The following is a 21811-nucleotide window of genomic DNA, read 5'->3' on the forward strand; positions in this document are numbered from 1 at the left end:
CATGGAGGAAAGCAGCCCCTGTTCTGTACAGGCTGTCATGTGTGCTGGAGAGCTGGCTGTGATGGGCATCCCACTGGGACGTGGGGGAGCTGGTCTGTGGCCAGTGAGCACAAACTCTTCCAGCCCCCATTGCTGGCTGCTCCCACTGCCCCCCGTGTGCCTCCCTGAGCCCTCTGCCCTGCTCTAGGGAGAGCCCAAGCTTTCGGGGCAGATGAAGGCAGTGTCAGCTGAATGTCTGGGACCCACGCTGGACGTGTCCACCAAGAACATCACCAAGTCCTTGGTGTCCCTCATGGAGATCAAGGAGGACGGGATCGGCTTCTCCATCCGGGACCCCTATTACAAGGAGAAGGTGTCACGCACCATCAGCCTGCCCACCCGGGGCAGCACCTTGTGAGCATGGGCCACCAGTGGCTGGGAGGCTCAAGGGGCATGGGCCTGGGGAGGCTGTGCCGGGCCTGTGGAGGTGCACAGGGGTGAGGGGAGCCTAATCCTGCATCTGTCCATGCTTGGCTATAGCATGCTATGAGGAATTTCCTCAGTGGGGCTTGGAGAGTGTAGGAGTATGTTGGTGTCCTTTGCAGAGGGAGAGGAGGATACTTCAGAAGCAGGGGGAAGGACCACAAGGGTCCCCAACTCCCTGCTCTGGGTTATCAGCCTTTTAAGGTGTCTTGGGCTTCCAAAAGCCTCTGCACTTGTGGGCTGCCATGAGATTGTGACTCCAGCCCAATTTCTTGTTTGCTCTTCTGGGGGAGGACAGAGGTGTTCGTTGTGGAGGGGCCCTGGGGCAGGGCAGGCACCCACTCTGCTTTGTTCACTTGCTGCAGTCCCAGGCAGTCCCGGGGCTCAGACACTTCGCCCCTGACACGGCGGAAATCCTACGACCGTGGGCAACCTGCCAGGTGAGCTTGGGAGAAACAGTGACACGGGCGGGGGGGCTGTGTGGCCCAGGATTCTTTCTGGGCCCAGTCAGGTGCCAGGTGAGCAGTTCCCAAGTCACGTGTCCCTCTGATCCTTTGGCTCAGGCCTGCAGACATTGGCTTCACACCACCCTCCTCCCCACCCACCCGTCCGCGCAACGACCGCAACGTCTTCTCCCGTCTCACGAGCACCCAGAGCCAGGGATCTGCCTTGGACAAGTGAGTCCTCCTGGGGTGAGAGTGTCTGAGCAAGGGGAACCCGGACCAGGATAGCACATGGCCTGTACTGACTCCTGTGGGGGTATATAGCAACACCAGGGCTTGGATTGGCTCCAGCCAGTGTCCTGTCACCGCTTCACCTCCCTGCTTCTCCCTGTGATGGAGCAGCTGCCATGCCAGGGCTGTGCTGCTGCCCACTGTGCCCCTCTGAGCTCACTGTCCTGGCCTCTGCCTGGAGACAGGGCGGTGCCAGACTTGGACCCCTGGAAAGACAAGGGAGCAGGATGGGGTGAGGGAATGAGGGCTCAGAGGAAGCTGATGGACTGGCATCCAGCCACAAATGCTGCTCCAGCCTCTCCTGGCAGCAGGTCAGGTGCTGCTCTGGGCTTGCTAGCAGCGCTGGTGTTCCCTGATGGAGATCTGCAGACCTGCTGTCTGATCCTCACATGCCCTCCTGCTCTTCTGCTCTCCCTTGGTTCTCCATGTGTGCTTCTCCTCCCTCCCTCCACTCCTTCTCTCTGTTCTACACTGGCTTGGATGCAATAACAATCCTCCACCTCTGACTCCACTGCTGCCTTCTCTAGTCTGGGTTTTCTCTCCCATAATCCTGCTAATTTTCTGCCCCTAGGTCTGATGACAGCGATTCCTCTGTCTCGGAGGTGCTGAGGTATAGACAACTTTCTATTTATTATCCCTTCCTCTGCTCCTCCTTCTCTCTGTCAGATGCCTGCTCTCCCTGTCCCTGCATGCTCTGCCTGCAGCTTGCTGCTCTCCCCCCATCCCAGCTTGTGTGCCTGTCCCCCCTGGCATGCCACCTCTGGTGCCTGATGCTGTCAGTTCAAGCTGTTCCTGCTTGGATTAGCCCTTGGTTTGTGGTGCTGGGCTCACTGGTGGGTGCTGGCTGCTTTGGGTTGGCAGCATGCTCTCCTCCAGCTCTGATGGTTTCTTGCCAGCATGAGGCCACCATATCCCACCCTTTCCCCAGCTCCCCAGCAGGATGGTGAGATGATGGGGAAGGATTCTTGCAGTACATCCTTTGTGCAAGCTTCTTCCAGGCAATTATCTCAGGTTCACCTCGTGCCTGGTTGTGCTTCTCTGGTGCTGAGTTGGAAGAGGTCAGTCTCTTCCCTAAAGAAAGCAAGTCAGATTGTGGTGCAGAGCTCAGCCTTGGAGTTAAGGTTCTCCTAGGCTTTTCTCCCTGCATCCACCACCACAGAGGTTTCCCAGAGTAAGGGCCACATTTGCCCCATCTTTTAGGAACATTGCAGCCTTCCAGTGCCTAAAGGGGCTTGTAACAAAGAGGGAGAGCAACTTTTTACATGGGCAAATAGTGACAGGACAAGGGGGAACAGTTTAAAACTGAAAGAGGAGAGATTTGGACTAGATGTTAGGAAGGAATTCTCCCCTGTGAGGCTGGCACAGGTGCCCAGAGCAGCTGTGGCTGCCCCATCCCTGGGAGTGTCCAAGGCCAGGTTGGATGGGGCTTGGAGCCACCTGGTCTAGTGGAAGATGTCCCTGCCCATGGCATGGACATGGAATGAGATGGTGTCTAAAGTGCCTTCCAACCTAAATCATTCCATGATTCCATGATCAGCTGTCTAGCACCTCCCTCTGCTTGTGCCCTGAGCTCCTGCAGGCCCCCTGTCACTGGGGAAGTGACACCAGACCAGTCTGAGAGGGTCACCCTGGGCAGTTTGTAGTCAGGGGGCCACTCAAAGTCCATGGAAGATGCAGTGCAGGGACTTCCCCTTGGATTCAGTGTTGCTTTGAGGCTGGTGGAAGCACTGGGGGTGAGGGGAAGGCTGTTGGCTTGGCACTGGTAAATGCAGAGCTGAGGAACATCACATGCATGTGATTTCCAAACCCAATTAATGAGCCTGTGCTTGTCCTCACAACTAATGCAATCCTTGCCCTTCTCTAGCCCCATGCATCAGTTTCCCTGCCTGTAAGAAGAAACTGGCACAACTTTGGGTGTTGTGGCTGTGCTTGATGACCAGGCACATTGGGGTTACACATGGGAGGGTCAGGCTGGTGCTCCTCAGCACTCTGAGCATGTCTGGAGTGGAGGGGATTGGCAGATGATGTCCCCCAGGACAGAGAGCAGTGTTCCTTGGCAGCAGGTTTGGCAGGGGTAGGTGCTCTCCTGCCCAGAGCCAGCAGTGGGGACAGGAACAGCCATTGCAGCAGGGATGTGGGGGGCAGATGCTGGTGCTGCCCTTTGTCAGCCTTGTGATCTCTGTGAAGGAGCCTGTCTTCAAATGCCATCAGCCAAAGGGTGACAGCCTCCAAGGGATGGGGGTGCTGATACTGGAACTCTGAAACATTATCCCAGCAGAGCTTCAGCTTCGGGCTGGAGAGGGCACAGCTTGCCCCAAAATGGACCTCAGGCCAAGGAGCTGAGTCTCCTGAACTGTGCTGGGTCTGTGCTGGTGAGGCAGGAGGGATTTGGAGGGATAGCAGAGGTCACTGGGCAGCCTCCCCCTTTCCCTGTCTGATGGCAGGGGCAGAGGTGGGCAGGGAGCGCCCATGGGGACATTCTGGGGTTTCCACAGAGACCTCAGCTCAGACAGGCCACCTTCTGGTAGAGCAGCCTGTCTCAGTGCTGGGCAGTGGGAGATGCTTGGTGTGAGCCAGCTCATGTTCTTCCATGCCCTGGGGCTGTGGGCACTGAGCCTGTCCACCCTGCACTGTACCTGTTCTCTCTCTCCTGTCAAGGGGCATCATCAACCCGGTGGGTGGCACCAAGAATGCCCGGACAGCCCCTCTGCAGTGTGTCTCGGTGGCAGAGGGACACACCAAGCCTGTGCTCTGCCTGGATGCCACCGATGAGCTGCTCTTCACCGGCTCCAAAGGTGGGTGGTGGGCAGAGGGGGCAGGGAGGATGCAGCTGCTGTGGGAGCAGGCTGGCATTGGGAGCATGGGACGTGTTGGGCACTACAAGGATGGTCCCTGTCTTCAGTGTTGAGCCCTGCCCTGTCCTGTCCTGCCCTTGTGCTGGGCACAAAAACCACATTGTTGGGGTGGCTCCTTTCCTCTGGCCCTGTGGGTGGGAGAGATGCTCCGAAGGAATATTGTCCCCAGGCCACCATGCCCTTGGAGGAGACACCCCCAACACTCTTGGGCGTGTTCTTCCTCCCACAGACCGCAGCTGCAAAATGTGGAACCTGGTGACGGGCCAGGAAATCGCCTCTCTCAAGGGCCACCCCAACAATGTGGTTTCCATCAAGTACTGCAGCCACACGGGGCTGGTGTTCACCGTGGCCACGTCGTACATCAAGGTGTGGGACATCCGCGACTCCGCCCGCTGCGTCCGCACCCTCACGTACGTGCAGCTCGGGGGACACGGGGCACTCTGGGCTTCTCTGGCTCTGCAGAAGCCATTTCCAGAACCTACAGGGGCTGGGGACATGGCCAGATACAGCTCCTTAATGCCAGTTTGGAGTGCTGCTTCCTGAGGGAACAGGGAGGTTGGGAGAGGTTGGGGTGAGGGAACTCGTGGGGACTCCTGCAGCAAAGACTCGGGGTCATAAAATCAGGATATGCTGAGTTGGAAGGGACCCATCAGGATCATCTAGTCTACCTCCTGGCCTTGTGCAGGACAAACCAACAATCATACCCTGTGCAGGACACACCAACAATCCTACCCAGTGTCTGGGAGCATTGTCCAAACACTTCTGGAACTCAGACAGGCTCAGAGCTGTGCCCACTTCCTGTGGAGTCTGTTCAGTGCCCCAGCCCCCTCTGGGGGAAGAACCTTTTCCTGACATCCAACCTAAACGTCTCCCAGCTGAGCTCCAGCCATTCCTGTGAGCCCTGTCACTTGTCATGAGAGGGAAGAGATCAGTACCTGTTCCTCTGCGGCCCCTCAGGAGGATGTTGAAGACCCCAGTGAGGTCTCCCCTCAGTTTCCTCTAGGCTGAACAAACCAAGTGACCTCAGCTGCCCCCCATGAGGCTTCTCCTCCAGACCCTTCACCATTCTCATGGCCCTCCTTAGGATGCTCTCCAATGGCTTAATGTCTTTTTTATATTGTGCTGCTCAAAACTGCCCTGAGGGCTTGAGGTGAGGCTACCCCAGAGCAGAGCACGACAATCCCCTCCCTTGGCCAGCTGGCCATGATGTGCTTGGTGTGTCCAGGACATGGATGTCCCTCCTGGCTGCCAGGGCACTGCTGGCTCCTATGCATTGACCAGGATGCCCAGGTCCCTTCCCACAGCTGCTCTCCGGCCTCTGTACCCACACAGCCAGGGTTGCTGTGTCCCAGGTGCAGAATCCAGCACTTGTTAAGGGTCAGGAGCTCTGAAGAGATTTTGCAGCTCTTCTGGGGGTGGCCAGGAGAGCTGGCCGCTCCCATGGTGGGGCACAGCCCCAAACAGCAGAGTGGCTGGGTAGATCACAGCCTCTTCAGTGGGAAATGTGGGGCTCTGTGAGGAGTTTGAGGACCAGAAAGGAGCATGGAACAGACTGTAGCTGTGGCTGCCAGTCTGGAGTAGGGCTCAAAGGTTAGGACAGGATGGTAGGTCAGAGTTACCCACTTGCTCTGGCACAGCTCTCCTTTCTCCATCCAGCCTCAGCTCGTCTGCCTTGGCTTCTCTCTTGGCACAGAGGCCAAGAATTCTGCTTGCCTGTGCTGGATGCCAGCACTCACCAGCCCTTCCTGTGGAAGCAGAGAGGCACGGGAGGAGAGCAGAGGAGCCTCAGCTGGAAACCAGGGCAGAGTGCTGAGTCATGCACAGACCCTGATCCTTGGCTGCCTTTGCAGGCTGGGCACTGGCCTGTGGGACAGGGCTCCTGTTGGTCCCACTGTGGCCAGAGGGACAGGGATACTTCAGGGCCTTTCCTCCTGGGTCCAGAGAGACCCAGCTGTGCCAGCCTGGAGCCAACCCTGTGGTTCCTCAGGCTCTGGTCTCATCCTCCCTGATGAGAGCCTCAGGTTTTGGCTTTTCTATTTTTCAGATTCTGTGCTGCTTTAGTGTGTGGTCTGGGCTTCATATGAGGGGATGGTGAGCTCTCCTCACAGAGCAGGGAGACAAAACAATTCCTTCTCTAGCTGGGGACCAAGGACAAATGGCCCAAGAGCAGAAACAACATGGAATGAAGAGAGAAAAACAAGAAGGATGGGACTCCATGGGCTAAAGCTGGAATTGGACAATTAACTCAAATATGCAAATGGAGCAGAACTTTAAAAAGTGAGAGACCTCAGTGACCAGTTGTCCATTTTGTGACCATTTTGGGTTCACCTGGGGTGTAGCCCTGGCTGGGCACAAGCCTGGAGGCAAATCTAAGAACAAGGATTGAACTGAAACCCCTGGAGAAACTGAGATATATAAAGCTACAAAGTGAAATAGAAATATAGATTTAGAATATAGATTTTAGCTTTTAGTAGAAACTTATACTAAGTGCCTTGGGTATCTAAAAAGCTGCAATAGAGAATAAAAGATTTTTTGTCTTTAGGCACAATTCTACCATAGTAGTGGTATTTCTATAAGATTGCTTTGCCCCAGAAAAAATGTAAATTGCTGGGCTCTTGTGCTGCCCAAGGTGGATTTATTGAGGCCTCCTAATAAATCCCTACTTTATTCTTTAGCTCTGTCTAGTCTCTGTTCTAGGCTCTTTTCACCCTTGACAAGACATCACCTGTGGCAATCACATATCCTCTGAACAGAGAGAGACATAGCTCTCCCAGGATTTTACTGGGAAGCTCTGAGAAAGCTCAGAGAAAAGAACGAGAAACATGTCTTATCTCCACTTGCTGCACCTGTGTTGTTGTGTACATGTGGAATGTGTTATGGAGATTTGTTTACCAAAGGGTGGTTTCTTAATTGGACACTGGTGATGGTGTTTTGGATTCAAGGACCAGTTAGGTCAAAGCTGTATTGGACAGTCTGCAAGGGCAATGGGGGGTCTGATGGCTCGACCTGGATGCCACAACCTTCCCAGAGAGAGGTCCCACAAGAGACAACTTTCTAGGGGTCTTGGGCAGCCCTTCAGCTGCAGGGTAACCTCAGCAAGGGGCAGGCAGCTCAGCTCTTAGCAGAGATTCCAGCTCTTAGCAGAGATTCCAGCTCTTAGCAGTGATTTCAGCTCTTAGCAGAGATTCCAGCTCTGCCTTGCAAGGCGTATCCAGGCCAACACAGGGACAAAGAGACAGGGGCACCGTGTGGTTATTCCACAGAGTTCCTCTATTCCAGCACCCTGTGACAGCCCAGGGACAACAGCTCCCTCCTGAACAGGGCAGAAACTGGGGTTTTGTGGGGAAAATTGGGGTAGATACAAAGGGGGAAAAACCAATCAGCCCCAACAAATCTACATGGGGTTCCAAAGCATGCTGGGAACTCACCATGACCACGGAGGATTTCTCAATCCAGGAGAGTTGAGAAGATCTTACCATAGCCCATTCAAGGGATACCTCTCCAAGGGAGAGGGCTGGCATGCCCATCTGTCTCCACAGATGTTTTTTTTCTTAATAGTACAATATGGTATTATAGTATAATACAGTATTATAGTAATATCAGGGCACCCCCATCACAGGAGTGATTGGCATCTGACTCCAAGGCTTTGGAATGCTGAACACTCACTTTATTATGCTGTATTATATTAGATCTATATTACAAAGAATGCTAAGAATACTAAAGAAAACTTGTGATTGTCTCTCGACAGTCAGGCAACAATTTTGTGTGATTGGCCAAGGAAACAAAACAATCCTCGGCAGAATCCAATTACTAAATTCCTTCAGGTAAACAATATCCTAACACATTCCACATGTACAAAACAACAGGAGTGGAGAACAGAGATGAGAATTGTTTTTCTCTTCTGTGAGGCTTCTCTCTGCCTTTTCCAGAAAATCCTTGGGAAAAGTTGTACCTTGCTTTTCTCTGTGAAGTGAAATGTGGCCACATAGTATAGGATAGTACAATAAAGGTATGGGCTGGGGACAGTGTGGCTGGGCAGTGCCACACTGGGGCACTGGGGGTGCTGGTCCACAGCTGGCTGGACATGAGCCAGCAGTGTGCCCTGGTGGCCAAGAAGGCCAATGGCTCCTGGCCTGGATCAGGAATGGTGCGGCCAGAAGGAGTAGGGAGGTCATTCTTCCCCTGTACTTGGCACTGGTGAGGCCGTACCTTGAGTCCTGTGTCCATTCTGGGCCCTCAGGATGGGAAGGACATTGAGATGCTTGAGCACATCCAGAGGAGGGGAATGAGGCTGGAGAGAGGCTGGGAACACAAACCCTGAGAGGAATGACTGAGGGAGCTAGGGGGTTCAGCCTGGAGAAAAGGAGACTCAGGGGTGCCCTCATCACTCTGTACAGCTCCTGAAAGGTGCCTGTGCTCAGGTGGGGCTGGACTCTTTCTCCAGGCAGCACTGACAGAACCAGAGCACACAGCCTCAAGCCACACCAAGGGAGATTTAGGTTGGATATTAGGAAAAAGTTTTTCACAGAAAGAGTGATAAAGTTCTGGAATGGCTGCTTGGGGAGGTGGTGGAGTCCCCATCCCTGGGTGTGTTTAACAAAGCCTGGATGTGGCACTGGGTGCCAGGGGTGAGTTGAGGTGTCAGGGAACAGGTTGGACTCGATGATCCTGAAGGTCTCTTCCAACCTGGTCATTCTGTGTATTCTGTGATTGATCAGCCTCCTGCAATCATGGAGTCAATGCCAATTACTCCCATGACGTACAATCCGTCCATCCCCCTTTGAACTCTCCCTCTTCAGGTCGTCTGGCCAGGTGATCTCTGGGGACGCGTGTGCCGGGACCAGCAGCCGCACGGTCACCAGCGTGCAGGGCGAGCACCAGATCAACCAGATCGCGCTCAACCCCTCGGGCACCGCGCTCTACGCGGCCGCCGGCAACGCCGTGCGCGTCTGGGAGCTCAGCAGGTCAGCGCAGAGCAGCCTGAAATGATCCCCCTGGGGGAAATGAAAGCCTTTTGCACAGCAGAAGTTGCCTGGAATAAGGATTTTCAGGATGCTTTCATATGGGGTTATAGTGGTTTTGGTTTAAAAAAATGTTAAAGATTTTTTTAAGATTTAAATGTAAGATTTTCCTAAATATTTTTATTTTTTTAATTTAAGATTTTCTTCAATCTTAAATTTAAGATTTTTAAATTTAACATTTAAGATTTTCAATTTTTAAAAATTTAATATTTTTTAAAGATCATAAATCTTAATTTAAGAATTAAAGATTAAGATTTTTAAGATTTAAGATTTTAATTTTTTTAAAAAATTAAGATTTTTAAGATCATAAATCCTAATTTAAGAACTAAAGATTAATTTAAGATTTTTTAAGATTTAAATTTAAATTTTTCTCAAATTTAGGATTTTAAATTTTTAAAAATTTAAGATATTTTAAGATCATAAATCTTAATTTAAGAATTAAAGATTAAAATTTTTAAAGATGTAAATGTAAGATCTTAAGTTTAAGATTTTTACGTTTTCTTACATTTGAGATTTTTAAAATTATAATTTAAGATTTTAAATTTTTAAAAATTTAAATTTTTTTAAGATAATAAATCTTAATTTAAGATTGAAAGGAGTATTTTAAAAATTCTTAAGATTTAAGATTTGTAAATTTAAGATTTACAGTTGTGACCCAAGGGGTGATGAGCAGCACTGGAGCTGTGTGGAGTGGGGGGTTTGTCTGTGCACTGGGCAGAGCAGAAGGGAAAAGACAAAAGTGGGATGAGCAGCAGGGCTCTGGTTTCCCCTTGTCCTTCTGCCTGCCCAGGGCTGTGAATCCTGTGCTGCAGCCTGGGCTCTGCAGCCAGATGTTGGCACACTCTCAGGATGTGCAGCCAGATGTTGGCACACTCCCAGGATGTGCAGCCAGATGTTGGCACACTCCAAAGCTGTGCAGCCAGATGTTGGCACACTCCAAAGCTGCACAGCCAGATGTTGGCACACTCTCAGGCTGCACAGCCAGATGTTGGCACACTCCAAAGTTGCACAGCCAGATGCTGGCACACTCTCAGGATGTACAGCCAGATGTTGGCACACTCTCAGGCTGCACAGCCAGATGTTGGCACACTCCAAAGCTGCACAGCCAGATGTTGGCACACTCTCAGGCTGCCCTCCTCCCCTGGATCACGGGCTGAGGGCTCTCCCTGCCCGCTCTCCCCCAGAGGGAGCAGCCCTGGCTGAGGCACCCAGGGCTAGGGGAGGCTGGGTGGGAGGGCCCCTGGGAGGAGCCCCAGCATGAGCAGGGGCTGAGCTGTGCCCTTGCTCCCGTCGCAGGCTGCAGCCCGTGGGGAAGCTGAGTGGCCACATCGGGCCCGTGATGTGCCTGACAGTGAACCAGACAGCGAGCAACCACGACCTGGTGGTCACAGGCTCCAAAGATCACTATGTCAAGGTACTCTGCTTCTTGGGGAGCAGCACCCCGAGTCCTGTAGCATCCCATGAACTCTCCCCCCTTGGTCAATCCCCAAGCCCTCAGCCCTGGAAACATGAACTACTTACTATAGAGTCCTCCCTCCTAAAGGGAAAAGCAGTCTCCCCCATGGACTTGGTGTCACAACTTCCTCGGGTTTCTCCTTACCCTGTCACTGGCTTGGTACCCCAGGTGGTCAGGCCCCTCTGCCCACCCCTTAGCTCTGCCCCCCACCCCTTCCCCTTTATAAGGTGCCTGCTCCTCGTGGTTCTTCCCCTTTCCCCGGGTTTGTCCTGAGTTACCCTGCTGGAATAAAACCTTGCAAAAGAGCCTTTCTTGCCTCTATGGCTGAGCCAGCTGTGGTGAGTGTTGAGTGGAGGTTTGACTGCATTGCCTGAATGTTAACTCGGCCTGCCTTTCAACAGGAGAGGCTTGCTGGGGACAGGAGATGGGCAGCAGCACCTACCACTTTAACACCCACATTTTTAAAGTCCTGTAGGGAAGCCCAGATGTTGGCAACCCCTCACTCTTTTCTCCTCCTGAGAGCTGAGCCCAGATTCTGTTTTCACCTCTGCATGTGAGGTCTTCCCTTGTTTCCTCTTCCAAAATCTTGCCTTTTGCTTGGTCCATAATGCACCTTTGGAGAAGAAGTTGCATTTCTCTCGTGCATCAGACTCTCTGGCTGGGATTTGCATGTGAGGGCTGACCCAGATGAGCAGTTCACCCTGTTCTGCTCGATAATCCCCCCCCCTTTAAGAGATGCCTTGTGCCTGCTGAGTCACAGCTGCAGCACAGCAGGAGCCTGTCCCTTCCTTTCAGGTTTTAGCAGGTTGAATTAGAGCTGTCCCCAGGGAAGTGAGGAGGGGTGGTGAGATGGTGAGACAGGATCCCCCTCAGCTGTCAGCATGGCTCCAGAGGAGTGTGAAGGCTCACCATGAGTAAAATGCAGCAGAGTGGGGCTGTCCCTGGTGGCAGATCTCCTCTGCTTGTGGCAGGACCCTCAGCCCCAAAAGCCTCCAGCAGCCAATGCCCAGTCCCATTTCCAGCATCACTCTAGGTACAGAGGGTAGTGGCCAAACTCCCCAGGGGAGGGAGTCCCCAGTGCCATCTGTGGTCTGTTACCTGCTGCTCTTTCCCAGGTGTTTGAGATCACAGAGGGCATGGTGGGCAATATCAGCCCCACTCACAACTTTGAGCCCCCTCACTACGATGGCATCGAGTGCCTGGCCATCCAGGGAGATGTCCTCTTCAGTGGCTCCAGGGACAACGGCATAAAGAAGTGGGATCTGGAGCAGCAGGAACTTATCCAGGTCTGGATGGGGGCACAGGGCAGGGGGAGGGTTGCTGCTGGGGCCTGGGGTGGTTGTCCAGGAACCTGGTGCCAGTGGAGCTCACCAGGGAGGGCACTCCCAGTCCTGGGCTGTGTGTGGGTGAGGGTGTGCTGTGCCCCCATAATTTGTCCAGCAGGGTGCTTGGGATTGCTGGCTCTCCTTCAGGCAGGCTGAGGCATCAGTTGCAGTGTGGGGGCTTGTGTTCCACCCTGAATTCTGGGTTGTTGTCTCCTGCCCAAGGGAGAAACCAAGCCATGATTTTGATCCCATACCCTTGGTCCTACCTGGGCACCACCAGTTCCCCAGTCCCAGTCAGTCCTGGGGTGTCACTGAGGAGCTGAGCTCCCTGAGACAGTGAGGACCCAGCCACCCAGCATGGGTGCATGAGGCTGCCCGTGGTGCTGCAGATGAGGTTGGTCATGGCTGTGCTCTGTGCCTCCAGCAAATCCCCAATGCCCACAAAGACTGGGTCTGTGCCCTGGCCTTCATCCCCGGCCGCCCCATGGTGCTGAGCGCCTGCCGAGGAGGCGTCATCAAAGTCTGGAACGTGGACACCTTCACCCCAGTCGGGGAGATCAAGGGCCATGACAGCCCCATCAACGCCATCTGCACCAACTCCAAGCACATCTTCACTGCCTCCAGGTGAGCCCCCGGCGTTCTGCCCCCGTGGCCCCTGGGAAGGGGGAGACCCTGGGTTTGAGCTGTCACCCCTGGGCCTGGGTGGGTGCTGGGTGAGCAGGGAGCGGGGAGGGAATCGCAGCTTTTTAGTCCCTCCTTCATCTCCTTCTGCCCACTGTAGCCTGCCCACGGCCAGGCCTGCCCACTGCAGTGCCAAGAGCTGGCCCTGGCCACCCCCTGCCCACGCTCTGGTGATGCCCTGGGTTACTCCCCACGCAGGGACCCCTCTCCCTCGGGGCTGGGCATTGTCTGCTGCTCTCGGGGAGCTCTTCAGCAGCAAGACTCTGATGTCCTCTTTTCGACCCTGTCCCTTTTCTCCCTTCCTTTTTCTCTGTCTCTCTCTGCCTCTCCTTCTCCCCCCCTCCCATCTGTGCCACAGCGACTGCCGGGTAAAGTTATGGAATTACGTGCCTGGGCTCACCCCTTGCCTTCCACGACGCGTCCTTGCCATAAAGGGCCGTGCTACTAGTCTGCCTTGACCCTCCTGCTCTTTGCCTCTCTTGCTCATATGCTCCTCTTCTTTCTCTCCTTCCCTTTTCTCTCCATCTCTCCCTCCCTCTGTCCCTCTCACTGTTGCTTTCGCTCCTCTCTCTCTTTCCCTCCCCCCTTTTTTCTCTGGTCTGAGCTGCTTCTTCACGGTATGAAACTATTCTGAGTTTTTCCCCACTTGATAAGTCTTTGTTAGAATGGACTCACCCCCTTGGCCCAGTCATGCCCCTGCCTTGGTTTCACTTCTTTTTGGTTTGTTTTCCTCGCTAAGTGCTCACATCTACTTTGGCAACTCAGTGGGAAGCCACGGCCTGCCCGTGCCTTTGCATGGATAGTGGGTTGGGAGTCAGCAGCCACCCCCAAATCAGCCCATGCCCCAGGAGCAAAGCAGCTCCCTGGATTTCACTGCTGGAGCTCATTCAAGGCGGGTAGGAGTCCTGGTGCAGGGTCAGCCCTGGAGGTCGCCCATTCCCTTTGTCCCCAGCTGCTGCCAGTGGGGTGAGCTGGAGGCTGAGCCCCATTGGGTTTACCTTCTCCCCAAAGTGCATCAGACAATTCCTGCCGAGGGAAAAGGGCCTGGAAGCTTGGGGGGCTGCATGCTGCCCTGGGGGGGAGGGGAGCAAAAACCCTCTGGGGCAGTGCTGTGGGGCTCCTGCCCCAACCCCTGGGTCATGCTGTCCCTCTCACCTTTGTTCCTCAGCGACTTGACAGTGAAGCTCTGGAGTGGGAGGAGGTTGCCTGCGGGGTCAAACTAGGAACTGCAGAAAGACTGGAAGGCGTGGGGCAGGGTGAAGGGCAGGGTACCCCTCCCTGCTCTCAGGACTCGGTCACCCACAGGAGCTCAGCCCAGCACAGGGATTTCTTTGTGCCTGACCCAACGGGGTGGACAATGCTGCATCTGGTACTCCGAGCACTGTCAGCTCCTGTGAAGAAGCAGCTCTGTGGGGCACCAGCAGCTCCACCTGCCCTCCTGCTGAGGCTTCTCCATGGTTCTCCAGTGAACAGGAAATGTTTCATCTCTCCTCTCGCCCATCCTGCTGTAAGGACTTTGGGGGTCAGAGATCCCTGACTCCTCAGAGACACCCAGCTCCCTCCTGCCACGTGGGCCCCGTGGCTCTGCTGTGCTGTGCTGCTCCTGGGCTGGTTCCTGCAGGAGTCTTCTCCACTCCACAAGGACATTTGGTGTCTGCTGGCCAGGACCACAACACAGAGGATGCTTCTCTGGAGCCATTACTTGTGAGACACCTCTGCTGTGGGGACTGCAGAAGGATTTGCTGGTTCTCCCAGCCTTCCCTTTCCTGTGTGGATGTGTCCTCAGTGGTTGGAGGGTGCACTCTGAGCTCCTTTGCCATGTCGCATCTCGTGAGGCACAGCAAGCCTGGGATGATCTCCGTTGGGCAACTTCCAGACAGATCTGCTGCAGTTCCTTTGACACTCTCCAAACCCCAGTTGTAAACTCAACTGCCCCCTGGCTCTGGGCTCTTCCCCACATGCCCAGCCCTGCTCTGGACATGGTGACCCCATCAGGGCTTTGTGCTGGGTTCCTGCAGCAGTTAACCCCCTGGAGATGGAGAAATGAAGCAAGAATGGAGGTTACAGGGCAAAAAGGCCAAGGCTGGATTTGGCACCCCACTGCTGTGGCTCTGTCTGTCCTTCCCTTAAATTCCTCTCTCAGACCTCTGCCTGGACTGGAGCTTGCTTAGGCTGGGCCTGCATGGATCCAAGGCTGGAGAGGAATTTAAGGCAAGGCAGGGAGCAGCCAGAGTCCCCTGTGGCAGGAGCAGAGGGGGGAGGGGGTTGCACACTCTGATCTCGCACAAGTCCCCTGACTCCCCCTGTGCTGGAAGGACAATCCTGCCATGGATGATCTTGCACAGTCTCATCTCCTGGAGGGTCTGGGGGCTCCACCCAGGAGTGTTTCCCCAAGGACACGCATTCTGCAGGCTCTTTCCTCTGTGTCATCTGTTCAAGGGAGGCTGGTAAGGCCCTGGTCTCACACTGGAGCTTCTCTCCATCTCTCCTGTGGCCCATTGGACCATCCCCTGCTCTGTCCTGCCCTGGGCCACCCAGGGTTCTTGTGGAATGGCCGAGGAGACCCCAGGATGGGTGTTCCTGCCTCACACACTCTCCTTTCCCCATTGTCACAGAAGAAGCAGCACTTGAACTCAAATTTAAGGATTTCTCCATGTGATCCCACAGCACTGAACTGGATTCTTGGAGGCCAGGGGCTCCAGGACCTGCCCCATCAAGCACAGACCATTTCCCCTCTGCTCTCTCCAGCCACGGTGATACCTTGACCTGCCCCAGGTCATCTGCCACCAGCCTTGTTCCAGGCATTCTGGCTGGAGTGAGGGGATTCCTCTGCATCATGAAAGACAGGAGTATCTTTATTCATTTGGTGGGGGAAGGGAGGGTTGCCTTTTTTGGGAAAATTCCATCCTGCTGGCTTGCCTTGTTGGAGGGTAAATGGTACATATGTGTGTGTGTGTGTGTGTGTGTGTGTGTGTGTGTGTGTGTGTGTGAGTGTGAGTGTGAGTGTGAGTGACCCTGCCAGGACAGTCCCTGCTCTCTCTGAGTGTGGCTGAGCCCTGCACAGCCAGGACTGGTGACTGTGCTGAGGAGAGGCTCCCATCCATCCTGTGTGACCTGTGGAACTGAGGGTGCAGCCAAAAATGCACAGAGACCTCAGCACCCAGTGGCACACGGCCCTGGGGGTCTGCAGGAGGTGTCTCCCCCCCAGGCCTGTCTTGGAGAGGTTTCTGCACTCATTCCTCAGCTGGTTTGTGCTTTGCTTGGCTGGAGGGGCTCTGTGAGTGTGGGGGTGTCTCTGGGAAGTGTTTGGCTGTAGCCTGGTGTTGAATCTGTCTGCTCTGAGGTCTCCAGTGCCTGCCCTGGAGCCTTCCCTGCTGCCATGGCTGAAGGGAGCACCCAGGGTCAGACCTGCCTTGCCTTTGCCCCCAGTACCTCCCTGTGTGCAGGCTGAAAGTGCCTGTTCAGTGTTCCAGGGCTGTGTGGCCAGTCCTGGATGATGCTGAGCCTCTCTTGCTGCTGTGTCCAGCAGCCTCAAGGCTCTCACAGCCCGTGGAGGGAGGGAGCTGGTGCTGGGGCATTGCTGTCCTGAGGCAGGGGGTTTGAAGTGAGGAGAGTCCTGATTTAGGGATAGCATTCTCCAATTTAGTGCTCCCACTAAAACCCCCATCCCCAGCAGGGTGGAGAGGGGAACTGGAGGCACAAAAGATGAAGATCACAAGTTGAGATAAGAGCAATTTACTAGAAACAGCAGTGAGATGAAACAAACAGTAAAACAGCAGCAATGTTAATAACAGAAGTATACAAAAGAGAGAATGATTCACCTGCAGAGTGCTCACCCTGACCTGACCACAGCCATGTTCTACTGACCAGAGTAGACCTCTCCTCTGAGGAGAAGAAATGGATCCTGCCCCTGTGTGTCTCCATGGCATCAGGACATTGTGATAAAGCCTTACACTGCTGTGGATTTGCTGTGCCAGCCTTGGATCCACCCAGCCCAGCAGAGCCCAGTGCTGCTGTCTCCCCTGGCTGCAGGCAGGGCCCCTCTGCTTCTTGTCAGGGTGCTCACTGCTCACTCCTGCAGGTGTGCAGGTGCATTCAGGAGGATCAGAAGTGACATTAGCCCTTTGGTTCTGAGCACATGACCACTGGAAGCTGGGCTGGCATTTATCCCTGAAGAATTTCCTGCAGTTGTTGTTTTTCCTCTCAGCTCACACACCCATGCTTCTGGGACAGAGGTGGGTTTTCCTTCCCACTCCTCCTGTCCTCTCTGTGCTCATGCAGGTAAAACCATAGGTTGCCTTGTGGTGTGTCCCCTCTCTCTCAAAAGGGGGCCAGTTGCTCTCAGCAGCAGAGGCTCTGGTCTGTATTGGTGTGACAGGGGACATTTCCTCAGTCCACAGCCCTGGACTGGAGGATAAGTCCAGTCCTAAACTGGACCTGGGCTGGTCCAGTTTAGACAGTCTTTTTACACAGCTGAAACACAGGTTGGTGGGAAGGAAAAACAATGATCTTCATCATCAGAGTTGGGGAGTCACGTTTAACACTGTTTGTGTTCCTGTTCAGATCTCTAAATAACCTCTCTAGAAATCTCTTTCTTGACTCCAAAGATTATGTGGACTACACTAAGGACACCTGGCAAAAATATGATTTCCTTAACATTCCAAGGGAATTCAGAACTTCAAAAGCTGTTTTAACAGGCCTCAAGCAGGAAAAGTGGGTGAAAGACTGGGGAAAATCATCCCCATCAGTGCCAGTGAGGCTGTGCTCTGTACACCCTCCTGCCACATGGATGGTGTGCACTGGACCTCATCTGCATCTGCAGGGCACTGCTGCATGTTTGAATCCCTGGGGACCCCCTCTAACACAGCCAGTTCCCTCAGGTGCTGGGCAGCATTTATCCTATTTAACCCTGTCCGTGTTGTTCCACCTGCTTGGGTGCAGTGCTCCATCATCCCTGAGGGAACACCTTTCCCTCACACTTGGCAGGAGCTGCCTGCAGAGGCTGAGAGTTCCTGTGCTCTTCCCAGTCCCCTTGCCAATGCCCAGGTCCCAGGACAGGTCCCATTCCTTGGCTTCTCTTCCATGGCGTGGCTGCAGCACCCAACATTGCAGCAGCTGGGTCACCAGGGGCTCACCCCCCCTGGCAGCTGAAACCTCTTCACATCTCAGCTCCATGGGGATAGGGATGGGATGATTACCTCCAGCCCTGCCTCCTCCTCCTGCTGTGAGGGCCCTGCATCCTCTTCATCCCTCTATGCAAGCTGATTTGGTCTGAGATTTATTCTGTATAGGGGTGACTGCAGCCAGCGTGGTTTGTCCCTGTGGTTCAGCTGCAGCTGTAGTGGCCATGGTGCCTGCTGCTCTGCCTTCCTCCTCCTCCCCTGAGGGTGCTGTCTGGTGAGAAGCAGTGTCTGATGAATGCTGACCAGGGCCCAGCACACTGCAGTGAGGCTTCTGGCTGGAACTGCCACAGCATTCTCCTTGCAAGTGCTCTGTCACTTTTACAGCATCTTGTACTTGTTCAGGGGGACACTTCCCAACCATTGCAGGAGAGAATTTCTTCCAAAAGTGGCCCCTTTTCTCCCACATTCCATGCCAGTCATGACTATTCCCCATCGGGGTAGATCTCTGAATAACCTCCCTAGAAATCTCTTTACTCCAAAGATTATGTGGACTGCACTAAGGACACCTGGCAAAAATATGATTTCCTTAACATCCCAAGGGAATTCAGAGCTTCAAAAGCTGTTTGAACAGACCTCAAGGGAGAAAAGTGAGTGAAAGACTGGGGAAAATCATCCTCCCCTGTTCTCCCACAGGTTGGTCATGATTGTTATTAATGGAGTCCCAAAGGAAGTGCCCCAGGTAAGGGTAGAAGAGCAACACTCCAGACATCCTAAGTGACCCTCACTGCCCTTGATGTTATCATGTCGTAAACTAACAGAGCAGTCCTGATCCCCCTCCCTGCTCTGAGACTGTGAATGGGAGCAGAAATATGTGCAGGGTTAGGTACCCACATGGGCAGACCAGGCAACATTGTCACCAGTGGCTCAGTACCTCATACAGAAAATGCTGAGATCTAATTTGTTTCCAGCCCACTCTGGGCAGATCTGTTGTTATCTCGACTGTTCAAGCCCTACCTTGAATGCCAAAAAAAAAGCTGTTGTGGTTTAGGACTGGTATTCCCCAATTTAGTGTTCCCACTACAGCTGTGTGCTGCCACACCCCTCACCTCCTTCCTGCCCTGTGGTGGGATGGAGAGGAGAACTGGAGGCACAAAAGGTAAAAAAAGTCACAGGCAGAGATAGGAACAATTGACTGGAAACAGCAATGAGAGAAGAAAACTGAACAGCAACAATATTAATAACAAAAGTGTACAAAATAGAGCAAATCACATGCAAATGCTCACCACAGTGTTACCCTGATTGGAAGAGATCCCTTCTCCCTGGAAGAGAGTCCCTTCCCCCTACCCAGCAATGATGTGAGGTGGCCTAAAAGAACCTCTGGGCTCTGGCCATGTCCCCTCCTGGCTACTGCAAAAATTAACTCTGTCCTGGCTGGACCCAGGCCAGGGGTGACTGTGATCCCATAGCTCTGTTTGTGTGTGTGTGTGTGTGTTTAGCTCTTAGTTCCTGTGTGGGTTGATGTTTCTCATGCAGAAGAGCATTTCTTGGCTGTTGATCTGGTTTAGCTACCTCACGGTGCAAGCTGGGTGCTGTTGTCATTGAGTTTCCTACTGGGGATGGGGTGGGGAATTTGTGGTGTAAGAATCTTTTATTTTTTCTCTTAATTATTGTTATTGTTATGGTTTTGACACTTGAATTCATCCTGGGGACACATGGCCTCGCCCCCACCTTGCTGCATGTCTGAGCCACCCCCTGTGTTCCCTCCCTGCTCCCTCCTGGGCAGGGAGCAGGGCTGGGGTCCCTGCCCCAGCTCCCACCTTTGCAGTGGGTTCCCCCAGAGCAGTTGCAACACCAAGATTTTGATCCCATTCCTCGTGGGATTCCTGGTCTGAGGATCTGTGGTGTTGCCATTGCTGGCTGGGTTGGTTAGCAGCCTGGGTGTGGCTCCCATCTGGTCCCATGGAAAGGTGGCTCTGAAAGGCTCAGCTCAGCCCAGATTTCTCCCTCTGCCCTCCCAGATACTCTCTGTGGATGTGATGGAGCTCTGGTCTGGAAGATGTCTGTGCAGAGCACATTGCTGGGGTGGGCTGGTTCCAGCAGGGCCTGGGGGCTGGGAGAGCCTCTGCCCAGGCTGGCCATGGGCTGTGAGAACCTGATTCTGATGTGTGATGGGCTTTTCACTCCCAAAACATGTATTTGTGTCTAGATTGAGTGCCAGGCACTGAACATAAACCAGGGGAGCCCTGGAGCCCCCAGCTCAGGCTGGCAGCTGCCCTGGCACGGGGGTCAGGGGCTCTGAGCAAGTTTGGGGTGCAGGTCCTCCCAAACACTAAAGCACAAGGTCCCACATGCAGGTGGGTCTAGGAGGGGTGGCCCCTTGGTCCCTGGCCCTCCAGAGCTCTGATGGGACCATGGGCTGAGGCTGGAGGAGGAGGAGGAGGAGGAGGAGGAGGAGGACTGAGCTGAAGGCTCTTTGCCTGAGGGTGAGCTGTTCCATCCCTGTGCACTGTGCTGGCTGCTCCCTGCAGCTCTGGGGCCTGGCTGCACACCTGAAGTCCTCTCTGGTGGTCTCAGAGCCCCTCTGAGAGCCCCTCCAGGGCAGGGGCACTTTGGAGCTGCCTTTGTAACACACACCTCACTTTTCTTTGCCCTTGGGCACCTCGATTTGTGACAAGGGTGTGACCATACCTGCACTCCTGCCTCAAGTTGCTGGGTTATGCTTCTTTCCTCAGGGCCTAACTCTGCCTCTGGGGGTCTCCTCACCCCCAGAACACAGCTCCAGCCTCTGTGGAGGGAGCAGAGCTGCCCCAGAGCTGAGCTTTGCACAGCAGGGCTGGACCAGAGTCAGGAGCCTAAAAGCACTGGACCCCCAAACCACTGTGAGCCCTCCTGAGCTGTGTCCCCTCCCTGTCACCTACAGCTCTGATGACACAGGCTGGGCTGGCCAGGAATGGGAGCTCTGGACCTGTTTCCCCCAGGTCCCCTCCCCACCACCTCTGAGCACAGCTGCTTTGGGGTCTCAGTTGCTGCCTCCTGCATTGGTGCTGCAAACTCAGTGCCTGCTTCCCATGGTGCTCTCCGAGTGTCCCTCAGCCTCACCAGTCCTTCCTGTGCCCCTCACCAGTCCTTCCAGTGCCCCACAGCAGTCCTGCCTGTGCCCCACACTGGAGAGGGTCCAGGTACGATCCCTGCCAAGCACAGAGCTCCAGTTTGCTTTCCACAGGCTCTGGAGCTTCACTGTCTCCTGCAGGCTGCTCATCCTTCTGAGCCCCCCTCACCCTTCTGGGAAGGGATGAGGACCCCCAGCCCCTCCAGGTGCTCCAGCTGTAACTGGGACAGAGGCCAGCACAGACCCAGCTCCCAGAAAAGCACAGCCCTGCACCTTCCTCCTCCCCAGGGCTCGTCCCCTCACCCACCACAGCTCTGCCCTGGTTCCTACCAGCTCCTCCTGGCCTGGCACCTCCAGGTGCTGCCCCACACGAGGCTGGGGCAGTTGCAGCACTATGTCCCTGCTCCAGCACTCCTTTCTGCACAAGGAGCACAACAGCAGATGCCTTTTCACACTCGGGGCTTTTCCCAGAGGCCAGCTGCCCTGGAGGCTGTGGTGTCTCTGTGGGGGCTGTGCAGCCCGGCCCTGCCTGGGTTTGTCAGAGCATGAGGGGTGTGTGTGTGTTTTCTACCTTGGTGTGTTCCTGTAAATAGTGTAAGTTATTGTGCTCTCCTGCTGTACGTTTTTCAATGGCTGTTTGTTTCTTGCCTTTTTGTCTTTGCAAATAAAATGTTCTTGACATGAAGGGATGAGCACAGAGGTGGCTTTGAGGAGGGAAAGGGCACAGCCAGGAGCTTCCTATCCCCTCCTGTGCCCATGAGCCTGGCCCAGGGGCTGGGGGATAGATGGGGAGGGGGGACTGTGGCTGCATCCTTTCTGGATGGAGTGGAAAGTGTCCCTCCCCATGAGAGGGGATTACATGTGGTGGCCCTTAAAGGTCCCTTCCATTCTGTGATTCTATAATCCTCTTGGTTGGGAGGAGATTGGACATGAGGAAACCACCTCAAGTTGTTCCAGGGGAAGTTCAGCTTGGATGCTGGGGAAATTTCTGCACCAAAAGGGTGCTCAGGCCTTGGCACAACTGCCTGGGGCAGTGGTGGAGTCA

General features: G+C 54.3%; 1 protein-coding gene across 3 annotated transcripts in view; it reads left to right on the forward strand.

The window, feature by feature from the left end:
* The window catches only part of KIF21B (kinesin family member 21B), a 52717-nt gene extending 31266 nt beyond the window's left edge, over positions 1-21451 (forward strand). The window contains exons 25-35 of one of the 3 annotated variants that reach the window (XM_059867518.1): positions 188-393; positions 828-902; positions 1026-1139; positions 1768-1806; positions 3855-3991; positions 4281-4461; positions 8851-9015; positions 10369-10486; positions 11644-11814; positions 12278-12477; positions 13703-21451. In XM_059867518.1, coding sequence (XP_059723501.1) covers positions 188-393; positions 828-902; positions 1026-1139; positions 1768-1806; positions 3855-3991; positions 4281-4461; positions 8851-9015; positions 10369-10486; positions 11644-11814; positions 12278-12477; positions 13703-13757 — 1461 coding nt within the window. In that variant the 3' untranslated portion in view covers positions 13758-21451. Of the gene's footprint in view, positions 1-187; positions 394-827; positions 903-1025; positions 1140-1767; positions 1807-3854; positions 3992-4280; positions 4462-6095; positions 6726-8850; positions 9016-10368; positions 10487-11643; positions 11815-12277; positions 12478-13702 lie in introns of those variants that run through there. The other 2 variants (XM_059867519.1, XM_059867521.1) reach the window with 2 other exon arrangements.
* The last annotated feature ends 360 nt before the right edge of the window (positions 21452-21811 follow it).

Source organism: Haemorhous mexicanus, chromosome 25, assembly GCF_027477595.1.
Source record: "Haemorhous mexicanus isolate bHaeMex1 chromosome 25, bHaeMex1.pri, whole genome shotgun sequence".
Taxonomy (NCBI): Eukaryota; Metazoa; Chordata; class Aves; order Passeriformes; family Fringillidae; genus Haemorhous; species Haemorhous mexicanus.